The 24,332-nt window shown below is 52.0% G+C and overlaps 1 protein-coding gene across 3 annotated transcripts in view; it reads left to right on the forward strand.

Moving 5' to 3' along the window:
- The window catches only part of ATP9A (ATPase phospholipid transporting 9A (putative)), a 124,346-nt gene that overhangs the window by 14,761 nt on the left and 85,253 nt on the right, over positions 1–24,332 (forward strand). For 2 of the 3 annotated variants that reach the window (XM_039229968.1, XM_039229970.1), the window contains exons 2-4: positions 14,438–14,582; positions 16,594–16,707; positions 22,391–22,499. In XM_039229968.1, coding sequence (XP_039085899.1) covers positions 14,438–14,582; positions 16,594–16,707; positions 22,391–22,499 — 368 coding nt within the window. Of the gene's footprint in view, positions 1–1,483; positions 1,662–14,437; positions 14,583–16,593; positions 16,708–22,390; positions 22,500–24,332 lie in introns of those variants that run through there. The other variant, XM_039229969.1, reaches the window with a different exon arrangement.

Here is a 24,332-nt window from a genome sequence, read left to right on the forward strand (position 1 = left end):
GAATCAGAGGCGCCCCAGAGACACACGGAAGGAAAGCTGAGGGAGGCACAGACCCCGGGCCCTGGGAAGTCATCTGTCTGGGACCGGATGAGCCCAGTCTGCAAGGTGAATCCCAGAACAGCAGTGCTTCCTCCGGGGGAGACACTGGAAACTCAGCGTGAGTTTTGTATATTTCAGAGGCTCACGGTTCCTTCACCCCACAAGTATTTGCCAAGCACCTGCCCTGCCCCAGGCACGGTTGTTGTTGTTGTTCTTTTAATGTTTACTTATTTATTTGAGAGAGAGAGAGAGAGAGAGAGTCAGAGAATCCCAAGCAGGCTCTGCTCTTCAGCGCAGAGCCCAGTGCAGGGCTTGAACTCATGAACCGTGAGATCATGACCTGAGCTGAAATCAAGAGCCGGATGCTTCACCGACTGAGCCCCCCAGGCACCCCTCACAATAAACTTAAAAAAGAAAAAAAGAACAGAATGTTTTACGAGGCTAGAATCTCCAGGTCACTGGGTTAAATGGGACAGATGACTGCACGTTCAGGGGCTCTAACTAGGCCTTACTAAGGGGCTTTCTGGAAGGGCTTTGCCATTTTACGCCCTATGAAAGCCAGAGTTGCCCTATGTTCCAGGGTCAGGATACGGTCGATGACCTTCTTCACCCACCATTTTTGTTTTGCCTTTTGTTAGTGCGTGCCCATGAGATTGGGGAAGTTTTTTAAAAAAAAAAGGAGCGCCTGGGAGGCTCAGTCGGTTAAGCATCGGCTCTTGATTTCAGCTCCGGTCATGATCTCACGGGCCATGGGCTTGAGCCCCACTTCGGGCTCTGTGCTGGCAGCGTGGAAGCTGTATCTGCATGGGATTCGCTCGCTGTCCCCCTCTCTGTCCCTGCCTCACTCGTGTGTGTGCATGCACGCTCTCAAAAAAAGCGAAGTCTCAAAAACTTTAAAGAATAAAAAAAACACATGTGTTTCTATTTACCACAGATTTATTATTTATGTTTCTCGATGTGTGTGGGAGGGAGGCGAGGGGGGAGGAGCACAGAAGAAGCCTCTGGTTGGTTGAGCAGATGCTCATTACACAAGAAAGCCCCCGCGGCTGTCCCCTCTGTCCCCGGGGAAGTGGGACCTCTCGCAGTGTTCTGTTTGGTGTGTTTGGGAGTATTCTGTACAGATTTGTTGAATACAAAGCCTTCCTGTGTAAGTAGCTCCTGACAAAGCTGTGTAGACCCCAGGGCCAAGTGCAGTGATGATGCCTGCAGCCCGGGCTGGCATCCCCCGCCCCCCTGTGAGTGCTGCTCCCCACCTGAACTGTCACTGTGCTGTGACCCTCAGCAGCTCGGCCACCTGACCTCCCGACAAGGGGCCTGTGTTGTAACCTCCGGCTTTCACAAGCGAGCGCCCTAGGCAACCTCTCCCCTGGCCTTCCCTCCCCTCCCCTCCAGGGCTGTCTCGGTGCCAAAGCCACGCCCGAGGGGGGAGCGATGCGATGCCACCGCGGCTGCTCGTCTCCACGGGAGCAGGGAGGGGCCGGAGCCGAGGCCGGGACGGGAGGAGGTGACAGCCTCCCCGGCCTGGGTGCGGAGGATCCTCAGGGGTGGAGAACACCGATTCAAGACTGGCTTGGCGTGGTGGTTTGGGCTCTGGCCCCTCCTGGCTCTATGACCTTGGGCAAGTGAGTTCCCCTCCCCGGGAGTGAGCGCGCTGCCAGTGCCCGGCGGGGTTGAGGCGCAGTGGCGCGGGATGCGGAGACCCCAAGCCCGTGGCCGGTGGGGAGGAGTGGCAGTGGGTGCTGTCGTTGAGGCTGGCGTGTTGGAGGGGAGCGGGGACCCTCGGTCTGTGTTCTGCTGTGTCCCAGTCACGGGGCTCCTCCCTAGCCTGCTGTCTAGACGGTTCAGATCCTGCCCAGGGGTGAGGTCCCCGGATGCTGGGGGGTGGGTGGGTCAGAGTGCTGGCTCGAAGGGCAGCCTGCTGGACTTCCAGCTGGTGGGCCTGCCCTCACCTGCTGCAGGGACCCTGCCGAGGCTGGAGGGACGCGGTTCCGCGGGCTGTGGTGTTAGGAGCCACGAGCAAATGGCCCGGACCAAGTGTAGCCGCAGGCGGCAAGGCAGCGGGTCCCTGGGTGCTGAGGCCCAGGGGAGGCTTCTCCACGCACACGGGCGGCCCGCCTTCTGTGCACCAGGTCCCGGCCTTCTGACCCCGGGCGTGGGGCCCAGAGCCGTGAGCTGTGCAAGTTAAAAAAGAAAAAAAGCAGTCACCACACACTTCACCTCACTGTTTAAAAGGCACAGAAGTGTGTCCATTGTACACGTAGTCTCCCTCCAGCTCCCCCCACTTAGCTACCCTGTCCCCCTCCAGAGGCAGCCAACTACCAATTTCTTCTGTGTCGTTCTAGAGAGTTTTTAACCATTTCCCCAAAAAAGGCCCATGTATTTTACATTTATCTATTTAGATACACACAGAGAGATTTTTAGCTTTTTTAAAAAAATTTTTACACTTATTTTTGAGAGACAGAGACAGCACAAGCAGGGGAGGGGCAGAGAGAGAAAGGGAGAGGGAAGGGGAGGGAGGGAGACACAGGATCTGAGGCAGGCTCCCGGCTCTGAGCTGTCAGCACAGAGCCCATCGTGGGGCTCGAACGCATGAATCCCCAGGAGATCATGACCTGAGCTGAAGTCCTACCTACCTTTTTTGTTCAGTTGCTAGTATACCTCACACAATACAATGTATTTCTTCTACTGAACCTTACATACTGGGCCTGTTCCATAGCAGTGAATAAAAAGCTTTTTCCTCCCCCATTTATTTATTTAATTATTTAATATTTTTATTTATTTCTAGGAGAGAGAGAGAGTGACAGCGTGAGCAGGGGAGGGTCAGAGAGAGAGGGAGTCACAGACTGAAACAGGCTCCAGGCTCTGAGCTGGCAGTCAGCACAGAGCACGACGCGGGGCTCGAACCCAGGAACCGCGAGATCCTGACCCAAGCGAAAGTCGGACGCTTAACCGACTAAGCCACCCAGGCGCCCCATTTTCCTCCCCTTTTTAAAGAAATGGCTTTAAAGGATTTCATTGAACAGACTTACCGGACTTGTGTTATAACCAGTGTACTGCTGATGGACACCTACGTTATTTCTGATGGTTTGTTACTGCAAGCAGCGTTACGGTGAATGGCGTTGAACATCAGTCTTTGTGCCCGTGGCAGGTAGGACGTCTGGGATATCTTGAAGAGGAATCTTTGGGTTAAAGAGAATGTATTTGTAACTTTGAGAGCTGTTGCTAGGTTACCCTCCCTCTGGGTTCTACTGATTTGGACACTGCACCCCACCCCAGCTGTAAAAATGTCCATTTGCCCATCCTGACCAACACAGGTGTTATTAAGCTTTTTGATTTTGGTGATCATGCTAAGTAAAAACTGCTGCCTCAGTGTGGTTTTAGTTTTGCATAAAATTTAAACATTGCATCAGTTACCAACATTTCAAAACTGAGGGTTTGGGCTTCAAAAATCTGTGCTGTTTGTCTTTGTCATGAAGAATCTTACGATCTGTCGTGTTAGACTTGCGTGAGAATGTATGTTGGGCAAGGTGGGGTGGCCACTTCCCTCCCACGCCTCTAGGCTCCGCAGCGAGCCTTGTCCCACTGGACCCCGTGTTTGTTTTTGTTCGTGTATTTACTGTATGTTGCTTGCTGGGTGTCTGTAGGTTTGAGTTTTCCAGAAAGAAGCAAGCAGGTAAAGTGGAAGGTAGAACACACTGCTTTCTCTTCTGTTTGTGAAGCGCTCGGTTTTGAAGGCCGCGTAGAAGAGGAGGAAGGGGTTGCCCCAGGAAATCGGATGCGGAGTCCTGCAGAGGGCTCGGAAGTGGGTGGAAAGTAGAGCAGAGCTCCGGAGCTCCCTTGCCGTGGCTGCAGTCAGGGGCTCGATAGGGCTTGATAACCGAGGGCCCGGGATGAAAGGTGACGGACTTGGACTCGAGTCAACAGTGGTTGACTCATGGTGGGGGCAGGACGCAGCATGAGTCAGACTTGGGTGAGAGGTGTGCTGCGCTGCTGAGCGGGGGGAGACCGGGGGGGAGCGACTTACCCTGAAGGAGAAATAGGGAAGGCGACAGGTCCCACCCCCCGTGACTGCCCCCTTCTCCCAAGAGAACCAGAGTTAACGTTCTGGGGAGAGTGTGTGTGTGTTTCTCAGTATTATTTTCCCATTATATATTGTCATGCTATTATTATTAAAGCACAGGATAATAAATTGCATGTCTTTTGCTTTAAGATTTTTTCCCCTCCCAGCTCATCGCCTTGGATCTTACCCTGACTGCGTGTGCGTCTGCCTTACTCTTTTAATTGCTGCGGGTCCGTTGCGTGGTGCTTCCTCTCTGAATGGGCATTTGTTCCTCTCCAGGGTCTGGCTTTCTTGCCGCTGTGAGCTTCCTAGCATCTTGCCCATTGCTGACCCACACTAGAGTCCGTATCCAATACATCCCTCCAGATAGACTTGCTGGATCAGAGGAACTTGCCACATTGGCTTGGCTTTTTCCTTTGATACGACCCAGTCTTTGCTCCAGCCAGTAGCCTTGCTAGGGCTAGAGATACATTCAGATCAGACTTCAGCGAACTAGCTTCCTTTTATGCATTCTTTCTGATTTAACATTTTATTTTTAATTTTAATTTTTAAAGATTTAATTTAATTAAAAATTTTTTAATGTGTATTTTTGAGAGAGAGAGAGAGCACGAGCAGGGGAGGGGCAGAGACACACACACACTCTCTCTCTCTCTCTCTCTCTCTCTCTCTCTCTCTCCGAAGCAGGCTCCAGGCTATGAGCTGTCAAGCCAGAGCCTGATGTGGGGCTTGAACCCACAAACTGCGAGATCATGACCTGATCCAACCGAGGTTGGATGCTTGACTGACTGGGCCACCCAGGCGCCCCAAGATTTTATATATTTTTAAAAGTAATCTCTATACCCAGTGTGGGGCTCAGACTCACAACGCCAAGATCAAGTGTTACATGCTTTACCAGCTGAGCCAGCCAGGCACCCCTGAGTGCAGATTTTATATTACCCTAGTTTAAAAAAAAAAAGCCTCCTAGATGTTTCTAGAACACAGAGCAAAAATATCCCTCATACCTTCCTTTCCAGGTCTTCTAGCACCCGCTCCCCAGGCATCTGTGTTTATTAACAGCTTGAGTTCCGTTCTTCCAGACCTGTGGTCTGGTGTGTTACACACCAGCCATAGGCAGCTATTTAAATTCATTAACAGAATACAATCTAAAAGTCACATTTTGAGTGCCCAACAGCCGCACGTGGCTAGTGGCTGCTGTGTGAGACGCTGCAGGTAGAGAACATGCCCATCACTGCAGCAGTGCTGCTCCAGCCTGGGTTTTCAGACTCAGGACTCTTGGCATTTGGGGCCGGGCCTCCTCTGTGTGGGGCTGTACTGTGCGTGGTACCCACTAGATGCCAGTCATACCTCCCGCACCTGCAGTTGTGACCACCAACTGGATCTCCAGACATGGCCATGTGTCCCCAGGGCAGGGGGCAGATCCCTGCCCCTTCCCACCCTGTGCAGAGGCGTCGCCTTACACTGCTCTTTCTATATTGATTGTATGTATGTATGTATGTGTGTATTTATTTATTAAAAGTTTTTTTTAATGTTTTATTTCTGAGAAAGAGACAGCGTGAGCAGGGGAGGGTCAGAGAGAGAGGGAGATACAGAATCTGAAACAGGCTCCAGGTGCTGAGCTGCTGTCAGCACGGAGCCTGACGCGGGGCTCGAACCCACGAACGATGAGATCATGACCTGAGCCGAAGTTGGATGCTTAACTGACTGAGCCACCCAGGCGCCCTGTATTTATTTATTTTTTTAATGTTTTTTTTTTATTTCTAGGAGAGAGAGAGACAGCGTGAGCAGGGGAGGGTCAGAGAGAGAGGGAGTCACAGACTGAAACAGGCTCCAGGCTCTGAGCTGGCAGTCAGCACAGAGCCCGACGCGGGGCTCGAACCCGCGAACCGCGAAATCATGACCTAAGTGAAAGTCGGACGCTTAACCGACTAAGCCACCCAGGCGCCCCNCCTGAGCGAAAGTCGGACGCTTAACCGACTGAGCCACCCAGGCGCCCCTGTATTTATTTATTTTTAAAGTAACGTATTGTCAAGTTAGCCCACTCCATATTGCTTTTCATCTTTCTGTACACTCTTCCTGGCTCTTCCCAGCATCAACGCGGCGACTGGGGCTTCCTGGACTCTGGCTTCAGGAAAATTCCGCAGTACCATGCAGGCAGGGCAGCAAATATTTACTGAGGGCCGGCCGATCGGGGCTCCACCCGGAGCTGAGATGTTCCCTCCGTCGCAGGCCAGCCCCTTGCTACAGTAGTTGCCTTTCCCGGAAACACGGCTCCCTTGGTGCTTCCCTCCATAACCTTTGCTTTTCCCTTGCCTTTCAGCCAGATCGTGTGAAACCCCCTCACATGTGGCTGTCCGCCAGCAAAACCTTCCTTTGCTTTAGTCAGATCATAAGAAAAATTTGCTTGAGGTTTCCTTTGTTTAAATGGTCTAAGCTAAAAGCAGCGTAAACTAAACTGTTTCTCGCCTTCCATCTCACCCTAGTCGAATAGCTGGTGCTGTCAGCAGGTAAAAACATTGTTTCATGGTTTTTGTTTTTGTTTTTTTTAATCTGGAAAAGTAACTTGAGAGAAATATGATGTATGTCCTATTAATGGAATGCCCGTCACGTGCTGGGTGTTGTCCTGTGCCTGTCATACGTAAAGTCCTTAATCCTCCTCGTAATTCAGAATGGCAAGTCTTACTGTCATTTTGTAGAGAGAGAGCGTGGGATCACAGAAAATGAGTCGCCCAAAGCCGCACAGCCACGTGGAGCTGGGCGGGGCTTTGCGCCCAAGTCCGTCTGACTTAAAAGCTGGCGTTTCCTACTCTCCCCCTTACGGGACTGCCGTTTCAAAGCTGAGGCTCTCACCCGTTATTTCTTCTGTAGCTTCTCCAGTAATTCTGTCTTTGTAGCCCATCTCTCTGGCCCATCATGGCGGGTGACAGCTTGGATTGGTGTTAAGAAACAGTAGCAGCCACGGCTGTCACAACACAGCCCCGGGCAGCTGCCCCTCTGGGGCCTGCTGGGACAGGGGACGGTGGCCACCGGGCTCTAGGCAGATGGCGTGTGGTGGCAGCCCTTAGGGGTAGACAGAGCCACGGGTGTAAATCCAGAGGCTGAGAAGGAGCCTGGCTGCCGTCTCTTCTGTTTGGAACGGGGTGGGGTTTGGGGGTGGGACTTGGTGGCTTGTGAACTTGCCACCAAGCCCAAAGCTTCTACTGTGGGACACTAGTTCCCCAAATATGGGCAGCAGATATGTAGGTAAAGCAGGGATAAGGTCCACATAATTCATGGACAGGAACTAAATCACGTTGAGACATGCAGTAAGATACTGACTTCCTTTTTCAGTTTTCCTTCAGTATTTCCAACCCGCGTCCGCCTGACCTTTCAGTGACAGCACCTGCTCTTGTCTCCGCATGACACACCGGGGGAGCGGCTCCAGGCTGCAGGCTCTGAGCTACGAATCTAGTTTGAACTTAGTAACCTTGTTTGCTCTTCATTGTGTTGATTTTGACCTTCACCTGTGTTTATGGCAAGCGATACTGGTTTTCCGGTTTTCCGTTGATGATAATAGTACAAAGTTACCTTTTGCAGTTTGTGTAGGGGCTCCTGGGTGGCTCAGAGGGTTAAGAACTGGCTCTTGGTTTGGGCTCATGCCGTGATCTCACGGTTCATGGGGTTGAGCCCGGCGTCGGGCTCTGTAGCTGGCAGTGCAGAGCCTGCTTGGGATTCTCTCTGTCTCCCCCTCTCTGTGCCCCGCCCCTGCTCACACTGTCTCTGTCTCTCTCAAAAGAAACTTATATAAAAAAAAATTCCCTTTAAAATGTGTGTAAATAAAATCTAGAGCAGGAGTTAACCCTAGGCACTCCTGGCATTTGGGGTCAGACCGTTCTATGTTGGGGGGCTGCCTGTGCACTGTAGAGTGTTGAGCAGGATCTCTGGCCTCTCCCCACCTCCCCCCCACTGGATACCCCTTTCCCTAGTTATGACAACCAAAAATGTCTCCAGACATTACCAGGTACTCCTCGGGGCTGGGGGAGGGGGGTGGATGGGGACCAAAATCAACCCTAATTGAGAACCAGCCAGTTGAAGGAAAGCACGTTTAGCCAGTACCATGAGGTTAGGAGGTAGGGACAGTCGGCTATTGTAGGAAATACCACGTGTGTATGAAAATGGCTTAGCCTGATTTCTGTCAGCTGCGAGGTCCCCTTACTGATGTTCACGTGTGTGTCCTGGGTGCTGATACCGGGTAAAGAGGAGGTGGAAGGAGGCATCTAGAAAGGGGTGCTCTAAAGCCGCGCCGCCCCCTGTAACTTTCTGCCGTGCCTGCAGTGTTCTGAGTCTGCACAGCCCCGTCCTCAGCTGTGGGCCACGGGAGGCCTAGAGCACTCAGAGTGTGGCCAGCGGGCATAGGGAGCCGAATTCTTCTATTTTCATTACCTAATTAAAATTTAAAAAAAAATTTTAAGTAGGCTCCGTGCCCAACGTAGGACTTGAACTCACGACCCCTAGATCAAGAGTCGCGTAATCTACTGCCTGAACCAGCCAGGCACCGCTCTTCCGTTGTAATTAAATTTATACCCACAGAGCCACACGCGGTAGAAACTTCCATATTGGACAGCACTTTGAGAGAAGTCAGAGCAGAGAGGTCAGGAGGATAGAACACAGCCTTGAAGGTGTTGACTGTGCTCTTTGAAAGCTCACAGTCAGAGACACACAAAGCCCGTAGGATTGTGTCTTTAAGGTAAGGGCGGTGCGGCTGTGAGGTAGACCGACTCTCAGATGGCAGGTGTGGGTGGTGGTTAACACAGCTAACCTCGCCCTGTGCAAAAGTAACATGAAACCAACTGACTGATTCCTAGGACGGAAGAGCCCAGGGCGTGGACAGATGGACAGACCTCCGCCCTCTTCCCAAAGCGTCAGGAACCTGTTGTGGTCTATGCGTTCCTCCCGTGACTCTGTTCTCAGGCTGACTGTCCCCACCCCTCCACCACCTCCCCCCCCCGCAGCTCCACACCTGTTTTCTCACCTTAGCAACGTCACGGCGAAGGGCACTTCTCTCCTAGCATTTCTGGTGATGATCTCAGCCAGGGGTCTGCTGCCCTTCGTGAGCCCCTCGCCGTGCCGGGCTCTGCTTGGCCGCGCCTGGACCCTTGTGCCCGCCACACCTGCGGCTAGGCCAGGTGGAGAGATGGAGGGATTTGGCTTCATAAACTGTGAGAAAGGATAATTTCGGAAGAGGACTGTGGGGTAGTGTAGGCCAGGGAAGGATGCACTCGGAAGGGGCCCCTTCCCCAAGGCTGGGGTGCACACAGAGTTGGAGACGGTGTAGTTCAGGCTGCTGGAAGGCGGGGCCAGGGCTGGGCGGCAGGCACAGCTGGGGGGTGACACATTGTGCAATGGGAAAGGGACACCGGGGCTACAGCCACAGGGGGACCTCGGGAGACAGGCCTGGGGGAGGTGGGGTCAGGTGCTGGTTCAGAGGAGGCAGGAGGTGCATCGTGTGAGGGCCTGGGACGCCTCTGCGGGGCCGCGGTGGGGCTGAGAGGGCTCCAGGGGACAGTGCATCCTGGGCGTGTGGCTGGGCAGAGCGCCGTGGGGTGGCCGCGCCCCCGTGCCGCTGCTGCCCTCCCTGGGCCACTGACCCCTCCCGCGGCGTCCCCCGTGCCCTCTCTGAGACAGCACAACGCTGTGCTCACGGGAGACGTGGAAGGGAGCTCCGTCCATCATCCCAGAGCGGGCGCCGAAGGGCCACGGTGTACGGAGCCGAGAGGCAGCAAGTTCATGACGGCGCGGAGATGAGTGGGTGCGGGGCCGGCGGAGCCCCGACGGGCAGGCAGAAGAGCAGCCACGGCTCTCACCGGCCCCTGCGGTTTCTTCCAGCTTCATGGGACGGAAGGCTAGAGAAAAGCTGTGGGGTAACCGTGCTGATGAGGCTGTCGGTGGCAGTGAGGCTGCTCTCAGGTGCCCGGGGCCTGATGCAGCAGGGCCTGGGCTTCAGGCTCCCTCCCCGTTCAGGGCAGAGCAGGTGTCGGGGCAATCCCTGCGGCCCCTCGGGCTCAGCGTCTCCACTGTGAGAATGGAGGCAGGGGGCGCCTGAGTGGCTCCGTCGGTTGGGCCTCCAACTGTTGCGTTTTGCTGGGGTCATGCTCACAGTTCGTGGGTTCGAGCCCCATATTGGGCTCTGTGCTGACAGTGCCGAGTCTGCTTGGGAGTCTCTCTCTCTCTCTCTCTCTCTCTCTCTTACTCTCCTCATCTCTCACTCTCTTCCCCTCCTCATTCTCTCTCTCTCTTCCCCCCTCTCTCTCAAGAATAGAAAAACTTAAAGAAAAGAAAAAGAAAATGGGGACAGTGCTTATATACACCATGTAGGACTGTTGTGAACATTACATGAAATAACGCATTTCTTTTCGTGTTTGTTTAAAGAGAGTGCGTTTCTACACGTGTAACATGGTGGAATTGCAGTTCCTCAGCCATCTCCCTGTTTCCTTTTTTTTTGGTACATACACAGCTTTATTAAGATACAGTTCAAGTGCCCTGCAGTTCACCTATTGAAAGCGTACAATGAGCAGTTTTAGGTATATTCACAGAGTTGCGTGACCGTCACCCCAGTCAGTATTTACCCCCACAAGCAACCTGGCACCTGTTTGCACTGCTGCCCACTGCGGTGTCCTCCCTGCCCAGCAGTCAGACAAGACCGTTCAAAGATGGCAATCGAATGAGGCCAGCTCGTAACTCTCAGCGATCCCCGCTGTGCAGGGAGTAGCCTCCGGACCCCATGCCCCGGAGACAAGGCCCCGAGTCTTCTGGCCGCCCCTTCCCCCGCGCCCCGCTCCCTCGTGGTGGGTGGATTCCAGCCACGCCGGTCTTCCCGCGCGCGTGCGTACCAGGCTGCCTCCCGACTCTGTATCTTTGCCCTGGGGGTTCCGTTCCAATTTGCCCAGATTGTGCTTCCTTTGTGTGGTTGCACGCAGCCACTGCTTGTCCCCCAGCTTGGCCGTCACCACCCCCTACCCAGTCTTCCTGAGCCATACACCCCCTTCCCTGCCCAGGCCTTATTTTTTTTGGGGTGGTGGGTCCCTGTCTCTCTCCCTCCACTCGAGTGTAAGCTCCAGAAGGGACGAATTCCTGAATGCCCAGGGCCCAGGTGAGGGCCCAGCGCTGAGCGCATAAGACAGAGTAGGTGAATGAGCGGGCACCAAACCCAAGCAGTGATTACTTGTCTTCTGTTACTGTTGTTGGTCAGTGTCCAGTAAATGCTACTGACCTGAAAGTCAAGTTGATCGTGTATTGAATGTGTGCAGGTTACATCCAGGGCAGGTGAAAAGTGAATAAATGAGGTCAAGTTGGCTAAAGGAGATGGCCTTGGGGCTAATTGTGCTTGGCTCAGGTGACACAAAGTGTTTATTTTAGCCTGTGCCAAACACTTACCCCTGTTTTGCCGCAGGATTGTGAGAAAGGAGAAGGCAAAGGTCCTGCTCCAATATTCGGTCCCCGGACCAAATCACACTTTGTATCAACTGGATACTTGATAAATGGTTAGTATTATGGATTTAGCTGGGAATGAACCGCATTGAGCTCTAGGTAATATGTAACAATGTAACCAAAGAATACATCGGGGGCTCCTGGGTGGCTCACTCAGTTAAAGTGTTTGACTTCCGCTCAGGTCATGATCTCACGGTCTGTGGGTTTGAGCCCTGCATTGGGCTTTCTGCTCACAGCTCAGACCCTGGAGCCTTCTTCAGATTCTGGGTCTCTCTCTTTCTCAGCCCCTCCCCTGCTCACACTTTCTCTCTTTCTCTCTCAAAAATAAACATTAAAAAAAAAAAAAAACTATAGGGAAAAAGGTCCCTATTCCTTCCTTCCCCTAAAGGGAACCAGTGGTATCAGCTTGTTACGGAGATTTTCTGCATTGGAAGCATGTCTGCATGTGTTTCCTCTTGTTTTCATGCAAAGAATAGCAACCTTGACATACCTTTTGGCCCCTTGCTTTTCCATTTAGCTTATCTTGCAGATTGGGGCCCTTTAGCATGTGTAGCTCTCTCTCTCCTTGGAAGGCTGCTGTGGGTGCTCCCTGTTGATTTCACCAGCCCCCTCTGATGAACGAGTAGGTTCGTTTCCCGCCTTTTGATGCCGCAGCGCATCTTTCAGGGACGCCCCTGCTACTTTGTGCACGCGCACACATCTGCAGGGTAGGTACCGAGCGGCCTAACCTGGTAGCTTGGTGTGCAGAACCTTCTGCTAAAACGAGACAGATGAAACTCCTGTGAATGGCCGACCTGATGGTTGGTTTTCTTCAATTCTTTCCCCAGCTTTCACTTAGAAACATACGAGTACGGGAGCCGCTGTTACAGGATTATTGTAGGATGGGGACAGGGGTGCGGGTTCACGTCACAGAGGGGGCGGTCGTGACCGGCAGTGTGCACAGACACAGGTGTGCTCACCATCAGGTGAGTCCCCGTGTCCTTCCGGCTCCTGTGTTCCATGCGCACGTAGCGAGCGTCCACCGACACCCCGCGTGGGGGCTTCATGTCCACACACGGCAACGGTTCTGGGCTCCTCGAGACTTGCGTGGGCCTCTGGCCTGCGGACACGTGAGAACCGTGCTGCCACGGATCAGTTCCCAGGAGTGAAATCTGTCCTTGTCGGATGCGCTCCACTTGAGCACTGATTTACTGGAATGGAGACGCTATTTAAAACAATTTTTTTTTTTTACTGTTTGTTTATTTTTTTTTATTTTTTTATTTTTTTTAAATATTTTTTTTTATTTATTTCTAGGAGAGAGAGAGAAAGCGTGAGCAGGGGAGGGTCAGAGAGAGATAGGGAGACACAGACTCTGAAACAGGCTCCAGGCTCCGAGCTGTCAGCACAGAGCCCGACGCAGGGCTCGAACCCACGAACCGCGAGATCATGACCCAAGCGAAAGTCGGACGCTCAACCGACTAAGCCACCCAGGCGCCCCACTGTTTGTTTATTTTTGAGAGACGGAGAGAGACAGAGCTTGAGCAGGGGAGGGGCAGAGAGAGAGGGAGACCCAGACTCCGAAGCAGCTCCAGGCTCCCAGCTGTCAGCACAGAGCCTGATGCAGAGCTTGAACTCATGAACTGGGAGATCATGACCTGAGCTGAGATCAGACGCTTGACCGACTGAGCGGCCCAGGCGCCCCCGAAGATGCTATGTTTAAGGAAGAGCATTGTGTTTCATCATGGAAATTTCGAGCATCTGGACAGGCAGCTTGCTGATGTCCAGGGACGAGGCTGCTCCGCTCTGTACCCCAGCACCCTACCAGGGCCTGCCTGGCCCGTGGGAGGATGGGGAGAAGGGAGGGCCGGGGTGGACCCTAACTACATAAATCGTCACCTCCCTGTCTGCTTGCTTTCACTTCACTGGCAGCATCGTGGGGGGCGGGGGATGGGGAGGGTGCTGGCAGGACTGGGTTTCTGCCTCCCAGCAGCTCGGGGTGGGGTGATCCCACTGCAGTGCTTACGAGGGCTTGTGATTCTCAAAATGCCCTGAGTAGGGGCTCTCCGGAAGGGCAGGTGCTCTCCGAGGGGCTTCGTTCCACCGGAGCTGCCCCCGTCACCCTGCATGTGCGGGGCCCCCCCCGGGAGCAGGTGCACTAACAAGCTGACCTCCCAGGACAAACCCCAGCGGGCACCCTGGCCCGGCTCTGGGTGACCCCGGGCCGCGGGCCAGTGTCTTCCTGGCTGGCTCCTCTGGGCTGTTGCCGAAAGGGATCTGGGTGTGGAGGGAGTTTTTTCCCCTTCTTTCCCCGGTCACCTGGGTAGAGCCGGCGACCGTGACAGCGTGCGGGGCTGGCAAGACACTGGGTTTTCTGATGAGACAGAAGTCATTCAAGGCCAAGATGTTGTTGCTCACATCTTGGCAAACTGGGTTGCTTTATGTTTTCTTTTCTTTTCTTTTTTCTTTTTTTTTAAGCAAACAGACATTTTTTGGGGGTGATTAGAACTGGAATTTGAGAGACACAGACTGAGGTAGAAGTCTGAGATTCTCCTTGGGGGCTGTATTTAACTGCTGTGGGCCTTCCTCTCTCATCAGCAGCGTGTAAAAGTAGTAGTGGTCATGTGTCACTCGGTCTTTACTTTTTAACTTAAATCTCATTTTAAAAATGAATCTTACGCTGTGATGATGTACGTCATTTGGGCTTGCGGGCAAAGCATCTTTTATTTGGACCATGGCTTCTTAGGACCCTTGGCTCTGTTTCCCCCTCATGATGAGGAAGCCCCCATTCGTGGCCATTGTCCTTGACCCAGTAAAGTTGCTTTAGAGAAAAACGTTCGAGGAGAAGTGGACACGTGTGGCCGTGGCCTTGACAGTGTGGCTGTGTCTTCCCCACAGGTGCTGTGAGTGGCTGAGATGCTGTGGCGGAGGGGAGCCCAGGCCCCGCACTGTGTGGTTGGGGCATCCCGAGAAGAGGGACCAGAGGTACCCTCGAAATGTCATCAACAACCAGAAGTACAACTTCTTCACCTTTCTTCCTGGGGTGCGTACGGGGAAGAGACCACACCCTTTATTTCCTTCTCATGCCAGATGTGGGCAGTGGTACCGGTTTTAGAAGAAAAAGGTCCCTGGGGCACCGGGTGGCTCAGTCGGTTAAGCAGCCGACTCCTGGTTTCAGCTCAGGTCCTGATCTCACAGTTGGTGAGTTCGAGACCCGTGTCTGTCTCTGAGTCTGCTTGGGATTCTCTCTCTCTCCCTCTACCCCGCTCACGCTCTTTCTCTCTCTCTCTCAAAAATAAATAAATAAATAAATAAATAAATAAATAAATAAATAAATATTTTTAAAAAAGAGATAAAAGACACACGTCCCTGTGGCAGAGGAACCTGTGACTTTTCCAGGCTGCCTGAGCCGCTGGCCGTTCATCTTCTCTGGTCCTGAGTACCTAGCGGGGGCTGCCTTCTGAGGTTTCTGCTCTGACGCTGCACTTGGTCCATTAGAATAACTTCACATTTAGCTGGTGTGTTAGGTGCAAGAGTGAAAAAGATATTTTGGGGACCCAGCGTTATAACCAAAATACCAAAAAAATCCACAAAAACCAAAAACCCATCAGAGCTTAAATTATCCCTTCTATCTTCATGGAACGCATATTCGCTATAGGAAAGGCAGGAGATACAAGTATCAAGATGTTTTACTTAAAGGTAAGTTTTAATCCTACACCTGAGGGAATTGCTGTGGACATTTGTGCTAATGGACATTTTGCTTATTACTTTATGCTCTGGAGCCCTAGCATTTCCACGGTAGCTTAGGCCAGTCCGTGGATTTTAACTCTCCAGACCCTCCACCACCCCCACACATGCTCAAATTGAGCACCTATTTTTATCCAACAGGCCTCCAACACTCACTGGCTGACTGACTTTAGAAGCAGCAGCGATCAGTTCCAGTGCCAGAAAGGGGGGGGGGGGGGGGGGATGACTGTTTGATTGATTGAGATTCCAGAAACACAAATGTGTAATTTGAATGTTTTTTTAAGGGCGACTCTGACTACATTCACTGCTACGTTCACCCCACATCTCTCCCCACCCCCAAATCTCAATAGCTTAAATCATGGAAAAATTTATTTCTCATTCATGGAAGTTCTGGTGCGGAGCAGACCCCTCTCTTCCATGTTGTAGCTACGCCGTCTAGAATGTGAGGCCCCCAGTATCTCTGTGACTGAGCAAGAGTGAGTTGGCTGAAAAATGACTCTTGAGTGCCGCAGCCGCAAAAAGACACATCATTTCCGCCCAGCGCCCCCGACAGGCATGTGGTGCCCGTCTCACCCCCAGGGCGCATGGGGGCCTTCGAGGCTCCTTCTGAACCCACCTCCGCTCAGGATAGGATTCTGCTCATTTTATGGGGTTGAGCTCATATCGTGGAGAGGGTAGGTTACCTCGTTTTCCTGATCAATCTTACAGTAAAGGCATCTCCCACTAAAACCTCTCCTGAATATTTTGAGGGGCTTCCCTGCACTTAGAAGATAGTGTTTAAAAATATTTTTTTTTAATGTTTAATCATTTTTGGGGGGGGGGCAGAGAGAGAGGGAGACATAGACTCTGAAGCGGGCTCCAGGCTCTGAGCTGTCAGCACAGAGCCCGACGCAGGGCTTTAACTCATGAACCAGAGAATCATGACCTGAGTTGAAGTCAGATGCCTAACTGTTCGAGCCACCCAGACACCCCGAAAGATAGTTTTTGAGTAATAGCTCATCACAGATACAGTCGAAAGCCCCGGCAAGCCCTCCCCAGCCCCAGAGGTACCCACTGTCTTGAATTTGGTGTTTATAATTTCCACGTGTGCCATTATTTATTTTTTTACTTTTACTAATTCTGTTTTGATTACCCATGTGTATTTTCCTAAACAACATGCAGAAGCGTTTAAGCTCGACATGAACGGCATCGCGGGGGCTGTGTTCTCCCGTAGGAACAGTCTCAGCTGTTACCCCCTCCCCCTGCAGGCGTGTCTCACGAGCTGAGCCATGACTGTCTCCTCCCTCTCTTCTCTCTCGTCATTCCAGGTGCTGTTCAACCAGTTCAAGTATTTTTTCAACCTCTATTTCTTACTTCTTGCCTGCTCTCAGTTTGTTCCTGAAATGAGACTTGGTGCGCTATATACCTACTGGGTCCCGCTGGTGAGTAAATGGGTGGTGTTCGTTCGGCGATGTCGGGGGTGGGAGGGCAGACGCTGCTTTGTCTCTGTCCCCCGGGGAATCGGAATGGGATGCAGCCTCTTACGAGAGAGGACAGCCTCAAGCTCCCCCCATTTCACGCACCCCCAGGGTCAGGCTGTGGGGAAGCGGTAAAGCCCATGCCCTTCGTCCATTCTGTCCCATCAGCCAGTCAGTGACTCATTCTTTTTAGTACCTGTGCATTTCATACTTACGGTCTGTCTCGCCTGTTTCTAGACTCTGGGGACACAGTGTCAGGTGAGAAGGACAAGGCTTCTGTCTTTGTGGGTTGTGCTGTGTGAACCATTTTCTGAGATCCTGTTTTCTGTTTGCGTAGAGTCTGCCAGCACGAGGGTTTGGAAAGTACTGGGTTTTGTGCTTTGTGTATGAAGTGAGACAGAACCGACCAGAAGGCCCCTCCATTCCCTCCTTTGCCTCCTTTGGGCAAATGGTTATGTAGTAGCGACTGTGTGCCCGGCGCTGTGCCCTGTGCTGGGAACACAGCAATGAATGCAACATAAAAATTCCTGCCCTTGACCAGGTGGTTTTCAGAGGACGATAGACAGTAAGCAGATTAATGCAATCATTTCATACTGTGGAAAGCGCTGCAAAGATTCTAGAACAAGACCCTGGGCCAGATAGGCTATCCCAGGCCCATTTAATGTTTGCTGAGTGGGTGAAGGTGGGAGTGAGGGATGTGGAAGGGCAGCCTTGGCCAGTGTGGCCGTGGAAAGCATTGCAAGGAGGGGGATGGGCAGAAGAGGAGGGCGGGAGTATCCCAGGTACAGAGAGCAGCAGTGCAAAAGCCCTGCGGTTGGCATGTGCTCAGAGCATCCGAAGAACAGAAGGAAGCCCAGGGTGACTGGGGTGTGGAGAGGGTGGAAGTGACCTCTCTTTTTACCCAGGTAGAAACTATGTATTTCACGTGAAGTGGGGCTGGGGGAGGGGGGGGATCACTTGGATTCTCAGTCCACAAATACTGTTACATTTTTCATTGAGAGAAGATCCTTACAGTAGGAAATATTTAAGCCTTTCTTAAAGGAACAAGGATAGAATTTTTATTTATCTGTTCATTTTTGGTGGCAGGTGGGAGACGATAAGGGTTTGGTGCAGGGGCACGTGCGGTGTAGGGAGAGCCAGGTGCGAAGAGAGCCGAGGCGGGTGGGTGTCCGTACACCGCGCGGGCGCAGCAGGGACAGGTGACGCCCGGCAGCTCCAGCCCTGAGAAGGGGGAGGGGGTTGAGCTTTTCCCACAGGAACAGCAAGGGTGCTTTCCGGATGTGCAAACACTTCTCTCCCGACCCGAGTCATTGTGGGTGAGGCAGGACTCTGGGAGCGGAGAAGACTTCTGTCACACGTCCTGCCTCGCGTGACGGACGCTCCCACTCCGGGCGCCGCACGCTCGGAGGCCCGGGCGACACTCAGGGTCAGGAGGACCGGGGGCTCCCATCCCATCCGGAGCACAAGGGGCCGGTCCACGCCAGCAGGCGCGAACGCAGACCTGGAGTCCCCAGACCCAAGCGTTGGAAGCTTTAGAGAGTTCTCTGTGAAACAGCCCAGTGTGCTCGGCGGTGTTTAGCTCCTCAGCTGGAACCACACACCTACCTGGAGTCAAACCTACGTTAACTTACGTGAAAAAATGTTAGTCTATAATGTATATAAAATCACATTGCCTTTTATTGATTACCTTTTTATTTTTAAAAATTATTATTATTTTTTAATTTAATTTATTGTCAAATTGGCTACCATAGCGTGTATACAGTGTGCTCTCGGTTTTGGGGGCAGATTCCTGTGGTTCATCGCTTAGGTACAACACCCAGTGCTTATCCCAACAAGTGCCCTCCTCAGTGCCCAGACCCCATTTCCCCATCTCCCCCACTTCTCCATGGTTACCTTTTTATTTATTATGATTTTTTTAGAAAAAATTTTTAATGTTTTATTTATTTTTGAGAGAGCGAGAGAGAGACAGAGTGTGAGCAGGGGAGGGGCAGAGAGAGAGGGAGACACAGAATCCGAAACAGGCTCCAGGCTCTGAGCTGTCAGCACAGAGCCCGACGCGGGGCTCGAACCCACGAACCATGAGATCATGACCTGAGCCAAAGTTGGACGCTTAACTGACTGAGCCACGCAGGTGCCCCTAGATTTTTTATTATTTTAAAAAAATTTCAATGTTTTATTTATATTTGAGAGAGAGAGAGAGAGAGAGCAAGCGAGCGAGCGAGTGGGGAAGGGGTAGAGAGACAGAGACAGAATCTGAAGCAGGCTCCAGGCTCCGAGCTGTGAGCTGTCAGCACAGAGCCTGACGCGGGGCTCGAACTCACGAACCGTGAGATCATGACCTGAGCTGAAGTTGGACACCTAACCGACTGAGCCACCCAGGCACCACTTTGGTTGCCTTTTTAAAGTGTGGTTATTTGAAAGCTAATACATTCACATGATTCAAGATATATATAAAAATAGACCCAGTGAAAATTTCACTCCGGTCCAGTCCAGGTGGGGTGGGCAAGTGGTGAGCACTGGGGTGCTCCCCCCGCCCCGAGTGAGAGGTCCCAGTCCCCACTCCTGCCCACATCTCCTTGCTGAAGCGATGCCTGGAGTTCCCAGGAGAGGCCTGGCCTTCCATGCACACAGTCAGAGTAGCCTCCAGGCTGACCCTCCTGCCTTCCCTGGACTGGTGGCTGCAGCTAGAAACCAGGCAGGTTCACAGCAGCCTCTGCTGGTCCTGAGGTTTCTTTTTTTTTTTCTTTTTTTTTTTTAACGTTTATTCATTTTTGAGAAAGAGAGAATGTGAGTGGGGGAGGAGCAGAGAGAGAGGGAGACACAGAATCCGAAGCAGGCCCCAAGCTCTGAGCTGTCAGCACAGAGCCCGACACGGGGCTCGAACCCACACACCGGGAGATCGTGACCTGAGCCGAAGTCGGACACTCAGCTGACTGAGCCACCCAGGTGCCCCTGGTCCTGAGGTTTCTGACTCTGCACCTGCGTCTCCCTTACAGCCAGGTTTCCCTGTGACCGTTTAGGAATGTGAGGGGATGTTGGTCTTCCTGTCTTCCCAGGGGCTACAGAGAAGAAGGCTTGGGGTCAGAGACAAAGTAGATGGCATCTGTTTGTAGGTGACGAGAGCTGATGGCCCCTAGATTTTTATGTGCAGAATCACTTTCTGGTTCTTGACCAGAACGTGTTTTGAAATGTCTCTGTCTGCCTGAAAGGCCTCCTGCTTCAGAGCCAGCTCTGGGTGAGGGTGGTGGTCCTGACTGAGGGCTGCGCTGTGGCCCCTGGCTGCACGTTGGGACATTGTGTAATTTAGACCTCAATTTTCTCATCTGTAAAATAGGCACGATCATGTCCACTTCCTTGGCATATTGGGAGGATTCAGTGAAGTACTGCAGATAAAATGCTTCCTTTTGTTCCCAACGAACAGAAAATTCTCAGGACATACTCTCTTCTGAATTTTAAATTCCTGGCACTCGTGACATTGTTCATTGTCTGGATTAGGGTTGAGCTTTTGATACACTTTTTCTTGGTGCTAATATATTAGAGGGAGAAATTCCTCAATAGATAGCTGAAATGATCCCTAAAATTGTTTGTATGAAGACCTAGGTTTCTTTTGTTATTAAGATAGATCTGTGTACCGTAAAATGCACAAATAGTATATTTGCAGCTAAGTGAGTGGTCACACTCGTCAGCACCCATGGAAACACCACCTCAGTCAAAATACAGAGCATTTCCATCACCCTCGTCCCCAGGTCCCCCCTTCCTGTCAACCCCTCCTGAACCAGAGATCAGTGCTTTTCTGATTTCTAGCTCATAGATTGCAACTTTACCAAAGGAGGCCCAGCACCTTCACAATGCCTTCTCTGGGCGCCATCACTGCTTCTGAGTCCGTTTACCAGCTCAGGCAACCCCAGGCCTCCCTATTTAAGCCTCCTTCTAAACATCCGTGGATATGAAGGACCTCTGAGGTTAGATGGTTGGAATTTATTCCTGGACTACATTTGCATCTCTCAGCGAAAGCATTTTCTAGCCTAAGGGTTGGCAGGTCCTTTGGGATTAATGGGAGCTGTGTGTTTGGGGGGCAGGGAGGAGGAGATCCAATAACTTAGGAGGCCGCATTTATTTGCAGCAGGGAGGTTAGTGGCAAATGGAGCACACACTTTCCATTAACATCAACGGGATTTACTAGGTCCACACGGCGAGAAATCGAAACGGGAACGTTTGAAAAAACCAACAGCAAACATCTGGGTTCTGGCCCAGATCAGCAACCCGGCAGCGTGGCGGGGGGTGGGGTGGGGGTGGTGGTCCTGCAGCGGGGGTCTGCTCTCTTCCAGAACAGGTTCCCCCTCACCTCTGGGTCTAGAGTTCTGCTTTTATTCTGAAATGTGCTCGTTTTGCTCAGGCTGTGTCTTGATTGGAAACAGGAGTAATCCTTTGATTGTAAAGATGAATGAGCCCTTGGAGAAGGCTTACAAAGCAGCACATCTCTGGCTAGATTTACATAAGAGATTTAAAGTCCTTTGAATGGAAGCTAATATATTTCACAGGGTAAACAGTATGAAAATGAAATCCTCAAAGAATCACCGCTGCTAACGTTCAGGGCGATGGTGCTTTTTATGTATTAAAAAAAAAAAAAAGGCTTGAAAGAGAGATGACAGGGATATTTTGTAAGAAAAAAAATGAATGAATGTTCTTGCCTTTATTGACACGAATGGAGAAATCTGGACGGAAATAGATTTTTGTACGGCTGACCCTCCACCCCCAGCCCCCGCCAAATTTTATATGAGTTGAGGTACCCGACCTGGGAAAGGTCGGGCAGCTTCAGTGTTCTTTTTATTAGTTTCTACTTCTGCAATTAATACTGCAGTGTTTTCTTTAGAAGGATTGAAAACGTTACAGAGAAGACCAAAGCCTCCTTTGGCCTTTCCCACTCCCCCAGTCTTTTCCTTGCAAAGGAACCTAGCCAGTAGTTAAGGAAATTGGAAACTGTTTACAAAGTACGGTCCTTGTGGTCGGTGTGGGCATGCCTGGTGTTACATTGTGTGTTGTGAAAAGTTAATTTCCCCACTTGGGAGGTCAGTGCAAAGGGACGGAGCTCATTCTTAACTGGGTCCCAGTGTGCGCCGTCTTACTGGCTGCTCTGTTTTCCACGTTTCTCTGGCTGCGGAACATTGTGGCTGGAAAGGAGTCTCTGGAGCCAGCCGTTCTGCCTGTCGCTTAGGAGCTGTGTGTGCTTGGGCAAGATTACTCACCCTTTCTGTGCTTCCAGTCCCCATCTCCGCACTAGTGAGCGTGGGGTGGTGCTGGGGCTGTACCTCCCCTCGCGTGGCGTCTAGCACCTGCAGTGTGAGATACAGACGTTACCAGGCACCATCACTCAGCCACGGCCTATGGACTGACCACCCTTCTGACTCTCAGACGCCCTGCGGGGTGGTGGGTAGGGCTGCCCCTGTATGTGTGCCGTCAGCCGGTGTTTCCCGGGGCCGGTGTGTAGGAAGGACTCAGAGAAATGGGCTTGCGGGCAGGTGCGTGTGGGGTGATTAGCGGGACCCGCCCAGCGGCCCTCCCGTGTGGCCTCCGGCCCCGTCTGTCCCCAGCGCCAGGAGAGGAAAGTCGCTTTCCACGGGGCTCACCCTCTATCCTGTCTCCGCAGGGCTTCGTGCTGGCCGTCACTGTCATCCGAGAGGCTGTCGAGGAGATCCGATGCTACGTGCGCGACAGAGAAGTCAACTGCCAGGTCTACAGCCGGCTCACGGCCAGAGGTCAGCCTCCCGGCTTCACCAGGGCCGCTGCGTCAGGGGCCAGAGTTCAAGGCCCGGGGCTGGGGGCGTGCGGACACCGCGTGGCGGGACAGTCACTCAGTGGCCGGCCCCGGGGAGGCCAACGCATGCCCGGGGCCTGCAGGGACCTGGGCTGCATCCCCTAGGCTGCCGCGGGTCTGTCCTGCAGCCCGGCCTGTGGCTGACTGGGGCATCACGCTGGAATGGAACTCCGTCTGCGGGGCAGCCTCCTCTGGCTGACCCTGACCCTGGGCTGGCTGAGGAGGGAGGGCGGGCCCCTCCTGTTCATGCGGAGGCCACCAGTCTGTCCTAGGAGTCTGTCCTATGGGCTTCCAGGGAGCTCTGCTTTAAAAGATACTCTTTCAACATGACAAAGCTAATGCTACAACTTTGCAACATTAGTTTTTTAAATGGGCGCCAGATTTATAGCTGCATCTCTGCAGTTTTTGTTGAAGGGCATCCTATAAATCCTCCAACTTACGGTGGAGAGTCTGACCCAAAGAGAATCAGCGAGATAGCCCTTAAGCATTGAATCCCTTGCAAGGCACATGCATTAAAGAAAAAAACCAAACCTTTTTTTTAATGTTTATTTATTTTTGAGAGAGAGCGCGAGCAAGAGAGAGCGAGCGAGCGCGCTTGAGCAGGGGAGGGGGAGAGAGAGAGGGAGATACAGAATCTGAAGGAGGCTCCAGGCTCTGAGCTGTCAACACAGAGCCCAACATGGGGCTCGAATCCCCCCCCTCCCCCATTGCGAGATCGTGACCTGAGTCGGACCGAGCCACCCAGGTGCCCCAAGGCACAAGCATTTTAAATTGGTGGAATGAAAAACAAACTCCTGAATACCCCATTGAAAACCCACAAAACAGTCCAGCTAGGGTTAACTTCTATTTCAATGACAAATTCTGCAGGAGATAACCTGTAAGGGTGTGTTCAGAAATGAGAGCGTGTTACCTAAGGTCCCAAGGACGACAGCCCGATCCGGGATTAGTCATGTTTTAGGGGCGGCAGAGATGGATGAAAGCCGTGCTTTACCTTCAGGATGTGAAGAATTCTGAAAAAGAGGAGGTAGGTGTCTCCGGCAGGGTAGAACTGAGCCAAGCGTGAGCTGCTTTGTGATGCTTTCGTCTTCGAGGCATTCACACGTGGCTTCAGGGTTTTGCCTAGAATTTTCCTTCTGTTAGTAACAATGGGGGAATATGTTTTGGGCTAAAATTTTTTTTAATCCCCTGAGGGCATGAAGGTGTTTTGGCACATGTAAATAGATTTTCAGAGTTGGTGGTCTTAACATTTGGCAGCCTCTGGAGAAGTGGGGGATGTAGCGTTGGCATAGAAATGCTTTATTATTGCTAAACTACTGTATCTAGGATGTTTTGCTGACCAAAGAAAGAAAACCCAGCGTAATCTTTGCAAAGGCAGGTGGCTTGGGCTTTCCACGTGGGTAATCAGAAGACCCCTCCGCAGGGCGTTTTTTTGTGCTTCGTGTATATTAAATCCTCCCTTAATAACATATTCTGACTATAACATTTAAAATGCTAGGCAACCCACAAAAGGCCCATTGGAGAGGGTGCGGTGGATCTATTTAGAGGGATTCCATTCATTCATCTGCCCGCGCTCCAAACCTTCTTTGGTTCTTTTCATATTGCAATTGCTTTTCCCGTGAATGATTTGTCTGCCCTCCCTGCAGATTCCCCATCTCTGCTCTTGCTTTTTTAACTTCACTCAGTTCTTGAAAAGACCCTTAGGAGAATTGGCAGATGGCTCTAGCATTAAAACCTTGTCTTCCTTTGTCAGTCTCCTTTTGTGGCCCGTGGTTTC

The sequence above is a fragment of the Hyaena hyaena genome, unplaced genomic scaffold (assembly GCF_003009895.1).
Source record: "Hyaena hyaena isolate Hyena2069 unplaced genomic scaffold, ASM300989v1 scaffold_42, whole genome shotgun sequence".
Taxonomy (NCBI): Eukaryota; Metazoa; Chordata; class Mammalia; order Carnivora; family Hyaenidae; genus Hyaena; species Hyaena hyaena.